Source organism: Crotalus tigris, unplaced genomic scaffold, assembly GCF_016545835.1.
Source record: "Crotalus tigris isolate CLP2741 ecotype Arizona unplaced genomic scaffold, ASM1654583v1 scf7180000020358.14843, whole genome shotgun sequence".
Classification (NCBI taxonomy): Eukaryota; Metazoa; Chordata; class Lepidosauria; order Squamata; family Viperidae; genus Crotalus; species Crotalus tigris.
The window spans coordinates 1,974-7,764 of NW_024097985.1; the positions used below are offsets into that span (position 1 = coordinate 1,974).

General features: G+C 36.3%; 1 protein-coding gene across 1 annotated transcript; it reads right to left on the reverse strand.

The window, feature by feature from the left end:
• Positions 1–317: 317 nt before the first annotated feature.
• On the reverse strand, positions 318–4,448 carry LOC120318753 (plasma membrane calcium-transporting ATPase 2-like). Its single transcript, XM_039366796.1, has 4 exons — positions 4,305–4,448; positions 2,746–3,025; positions 1,292–1,417; positions 318–601 (listed from the first exon to the last, which is right to left on the reverse strand). The coding sequence occupies exons 1-4, from the start codon at positions 4,446–4,448 to the stop codon at positions 438–440; spliced, it is 714 nt and encodes a 237-aa protein (XP_039222730.1). The 3' UTR covers positions 318–437.
• Positions 4,449–5,791: the final 1,343 nt, after the last annotated feature.

The following is a 5,791-nucleotide window of genomic DNA, read 5'->3' on the forward strand; positions in this document are numbered from 1 at the left end:
TGGTAGCAGAGAAGTAAACAACCTTATGTCAACTGAATATGCTCACTTGTCATAGAAAGCAGACTCAATGCTAACAAGAAAGAATTTGGGGGGAGGGGAGGAGGCAGGTTGGAAAAGTGCAGGTTGTCGAAATCCCTGTACGTAAGTACTTGACACAACTGTTATTCCCCCTTGCCTTTTTCAAAATTCATGTTTGCTTGATGAAAATGATGACTCAAAAGAGAAAACCTGTAGCTTTTAGATAGCAATCTTCTATTGTCCCCATTTCTTGGCATTACTGAGCTACAGCTGATCTGTCAGCATGATCGTTGACTCTCTAATCTCTGGCATGCACTGTACTGATTACATATTGAGTTTACAATAAGATGCTTGAACCTTCAGGGTTTTGTTTTCCTTATAAAACTCAAAAACTTCCAATGTCAGTCCACTAAGGAACTTCATGCTACCAACATAAAGAATGGCTTATGAATCTTACCTTTCTTGACCTTTTTTTCCTCGTCCCCTTCTCCGGCACCCAGAAGAGTAAAAATTATTCCAGTCTGTGAGTTGACACCCACAGCAGTCACCACCATTCGACCAGAGCCCTCCATTACATGAGTGCCTAATAAGAACAGGTGAAGCATGGGAAAGGAAAAAAAGAGGCACTGGATAAACTATACAATTAATTTCAAAATATAACCTAAAGATGTGAATATATCTGGGAGATGAAATTCAATTTCTAGATGGCTTATTCGAATCAATGTATGGGCATACACGAAGTTCCTGTTTGTGCTAGCTTCAATATTCATAGTGCACATATACATGCAAGAGAGTATATACAATGATATACACTGAATCACTTTCATTTTTTAAAGAAGTATGAAATGCTGAATCTCATTGGTCCATAAGAATTGGATAAGACTAATTTTTTTATTAAAGCATTCTTGAATTCTGTTGTGCTATTTCTCCAGGAAGAAGTAGGAGTTCAGTGATGCTATAGAGAATCAAGTATTCAGTATAGTATACATTATACTACAGCTTCATATTCAAAAAGAATGGACCAGATAAGTGAAGCTTGTGCATGAAGTGGTTCCCCTGTGAAAAACAGAATAAATGTTGAATATTTCCGAAAATAAACATCTGGAAAATCTTCTCTAGCTTATCGTAGAGAATTACAAAACAGCTTCTTTACTACACAACTCCTGGCATTTTCATAAGGGGTAATTAACAGCATATTTGCACCTAGATGCCAAAAGGCTCGGAGACCTGTACTATAAATTAAATTCAACTTCCTGCAACCTGAGACACTAACCAGAAAGCAACATAGGGTCTTTATCCAAAGATTTCTTCACTTGGTCAGATTCCCCAGTCAGAGAGCTCTCATCAATTTTCAAATCATTTCCTTGGATCAAAATGCCATCTGCTGGCAACAGGTCCCCTAAAAAGTCAGAGAAACAACAGGTCACCCAAGTTTTCTCCACCAAATCAAGGCTCAAAAAAATCTATCAAACCAAAGGCAGCTTAACTTCTGTAACTTTTTTTTTTTTTTTTTTTTTTAAACTTAACTGGTGACAAAGATGGGCATGCAGCCATTACTGGAAATGGAATGTATTAGACACCATCAATTTTGCTGAACTCAGCTTAATAGGAACACATTTTTCCTGCCTGTACTCTACTAGTTTGCTTTGGGAAAAAAAATGAAGTTTAATTCCAATTGCACTGAGAAAAAGAGATAAATTGAGTTTCCACAGGCTGTGTTCCTGCTAAGCATTATTTCCTTTGCACATAAAACTTCCATTAGGAATTGAGGGCAATTCATCCACCCCACAGCCGTGGGACATAATTGCAATTCCACAAGCAAATAAGGAAATGCAGATAAGCAAGTATATTATGAAGGCTTTGAAAGAGGGTAATCATCAGGACACATTCATGTAATTAATAAAATCATATTCAATGTTGATTTTTTTCCCCTACAAGTTTCATTTGAACAAGTTCTATAAGATACTCCAAAGTGTAAAGTTTGTACATCTGCTTTCCTGCTTTTATTCTTTCCTATGTGCCAATTCTTCAATATGACGTCTAACCAATCTTTTTTTCACAAGAGACCATACATTCACTAGGCCCAAGAGTATTACTGGTTGACTTTGGTTCGTGTGAACCATTCCTTTTTTTAAAAAAAATTAAAAAATGTTTTTTAAAAATAATTTTTACATCCTAATGTTGAACCCATGTGCCTGTTCCAGGCAATTAAACTCAGCCCTTCTTATATTGCCTGAAAGAAGATTATGCTGGAAGGTTAGCATGCTGCATCTTGGAATAATGGTGTTTTTATTAAGCTGCAGATGAACTACACTGCTGAATTTCTCATCCCATTTTAGTTAAGTGTAGAACAGCAACAGAAAATTGAGGAAATAAGGACTGAAGCTGCCTTTCTGGGCTTAGGAGTGCAGAAGGAAGGAAAGAAAATAGGAGCACAGCAATTTCTTGATGTAGATAACATACATGGTATCTTGACTCACATATGTTGTACAGCATCATCCCTGTCATCATAATACTTCTCCCAGTAGGAAGCAAAGACCTTGGATGAGCATGAGCTATTTCTATGATTGGCAAAGATAATTCACATGGTTTGTGAATGATAACTGACAAACCTAGAAGCAGCATCTATGTCCTAATGTTTGTATGTCCCTTTGGTTTTAATCAGACAGTGATAACTGTAATTTCAATACATGAGAAAAATATTCTGGAAAGTTTATAGTTACTCACCATATTTGATTTGAGCAATGTCTCCAACCACAATCTCAGCTACAGGAATTTGGATCACTTGTCCCTTACGGATGACAGTAAACTTCTGCTCCTGCTCAATGCGACTCTGCAGACCCCGGAATTGTTTCTCTTTGCTCCAGTCATTGAAGGCTGTGACCAATACCACAATAATAACTGAGAAGAGGATGGCTGCTCCCTCAATCCAGCCAGCCTGAGCCTCGCCTTCATCTTCTGCACTGCCCTTTGCTTCTCCACACACTTCCAACAGATAAAAGAGGAAAAGAATGGTTTAGAATACTCCTATATTGAACTGATACTGTGTAAGACCCACTACCATTTACTACTTGATGAATCACAGAATCAATGTTTTAGACAGACTCACGCTTGTTACATTCCATAATGAATTCTATAGACAACATTAAATACAAAAAGGCAACATTTTTGTTTATTTACTGTTTATTTTGTGTATTTATTTTGAATGCAATTTACATTGCATTCAAAACTCAAAATGAAAAAAGGAATACAAATTTTGTAAAGATTCCAGAGATATTTATCTGTGAACAAACTTCACTGGGCATAATAGGCTTCAACTACTGAAGGTAATCATAGAAATATATTCTAAGCTTTACTGCGACAATGATCACAGAATAATTACCTATCAATCTATATCAGCTTCATGATTAAAGGAGAATTAATTCACTGAAATAATAAGCACTCATGAAGTATCAAAGGTATCAAAGTATGTTAATAACATCTTCAGGGGTATCTACGAAACCTAAAAATGTCAAACTGTTGCATTCCAGAGGTTGTCTGACCCTGAAATGATTGTTTTTTTAGAATTACTCCCAAAGCAATTTTCAAATGGAATCATTCAAAAACAAAAATCCAGCAATACAATACAATAAATATAATTACAATTCAAAACCAAACAGTACTGTATTAAAAAATATAAAGTGACTAATAATGAAATGTATATACTTGAACAAATAAGGCTTTTAATTCTTGTCCACATTGTGAACCCATTTGATCTCAATAAAAGAGATCATTTCATACAGCAGGCATCTGAATGGAGAATGGTTCTATGTAGCATGGTAAGGAAGAATATTTCTTCAAAAAATACAAGCTAGGTAGCCAGAAATATAGTCCTACATGGAAGAAAGTGACTCTGGTCCAGGGTAGCTGAAGATCACTACTATGTAAGATGTCTTGGTTAGCAGTGGGTTCTGGGTTCAATTTAAGATGTTCAGAAATAAGCAAAACAGAATCACCCCAAAGTCACGATATTGTCGTAAGCCCTTTGACCAAAAAAGGCACAACTGGAAGAATCTAGTGTTGCAGTGAGCAAGTATAAGAAAGGTTTTTTAAAATTACACTGAAAGAAAGAGAAAGCATCTTAGTTCTAAAATTGGTAATATAGGCTGGTCTGTTTTGCCACCACCTGGAATATTTTAATAACATTTTAAGAATATTTTAAGCTTTACAAAACTCATCTGTCCTTCTCCCTGCTTTAGTGGAGGGCCAATGTTTGGCGTTAAGGAACTACTTGCTCTCCCACAAACCTTATCAACATGCAGAGTCCCTTTCAGGAGGCCTTTCCTCAGTCCTCTGCTTCCTGAATTTTCTAGAGGATCCTGAGGAAATGCTCCTTCTTGCTTGAGGCGTTCAATGTTTGGAAGAGGAGGTTCTCTCAACAGCCAAGTCATCTGTCTTTTAGATGCCAAGAAAAGGAAAGCTTTTGTTTTCCCAGGCACCTAAAAAAAAACCCTACTCTCTGATTCTGCCACTGTGAGGCTCTGCTGTACTTGTAGCATTGTGATTTGTTTCATTACTTTATTATTTTATTCCTGATGCTGATTGCTAGCTTCTTGAGAATACTGTATATCAGTGGCGGCTCTTTTCTTTGTGGTGTAGCCAAAATGTACATGTGGAAAAGCCTAACTGCAATTTTTGACACCCATAACATCTGCAAAAGAATACTTCCTCCAAAGGGAATCACAAATTTAAAATCAGTTTTGCAAAAGTCTTGACTGCAGATAAAGTTTGATGTGCATTTACCAACTGTGAATACGTGAAGCAGCAGGAAATGAAATTGTGGATAACGAAGACCATCTGTACTGTAAGGAATATATATATTAGCTTAAGTTAAAATGATGCCCAGGATTCACATTTTAAAGGAGATATATATAAGAGTTACTGTTTGTGGATTGTTTGGCTGTTTCGTAACATCCTGAGTAGTTGAGGTGCTGGCTGTGTGCCCATTAGTCTTTTGTGTTGTAACGACCTGGGTAATGGGTTGTGTGATGACATCCTGAGATCTCAATCCACAAACAATAACTCATACACAGCCAACCAATCCACCTACAGCAACTAAGCCAGCACTCCACACACACCCCACCAATATATATAGAGAGACACGGCAGCTTCGATCACACTTTGCCCGCACAAGCACGAAGCCGAAGACCCCAGCCTGAAGATGATGAGTGGGACCTCGCTGAAACATCGCCAAGATACTCTCAATCTTACATAGGAAAAGACCCGAATACACCAAGACCTGCATACCTATACCCGTAAAAATCTACAAAAACAAATTATATAATACCTACACCCGTAAAAATCTATGAAAACAAATCATACACACACACACACACATGTATATATATATATATATATATATATACACACACACACATATATACACATACATATACATACACACACACACATACATATATATTTATAAATAAAATAAAATACTCATAATGCTGGCTTTTACAGCAGGAATGTGCTGAAGAATTATTCTAAGAAAAAAATCTATTAAGCTTCTCTAGCAATAAATTAATTACATCAAATAGTTTAAAATGCAGAGAAAATGAAGCACACCATGTTTTCCAACACATCCCCAATTTAAGTATAGAAATGATGACTAAAATCAATTTGGAATTATTGTAATTTATGTGTTTCTTAAAGTCTTATAAGAGAGCCGTTAGAGATAAGAATTTCCTTTCCCTAATGCCAAGGAATTTGTTTTGTTTCTGTTTTTATTCCT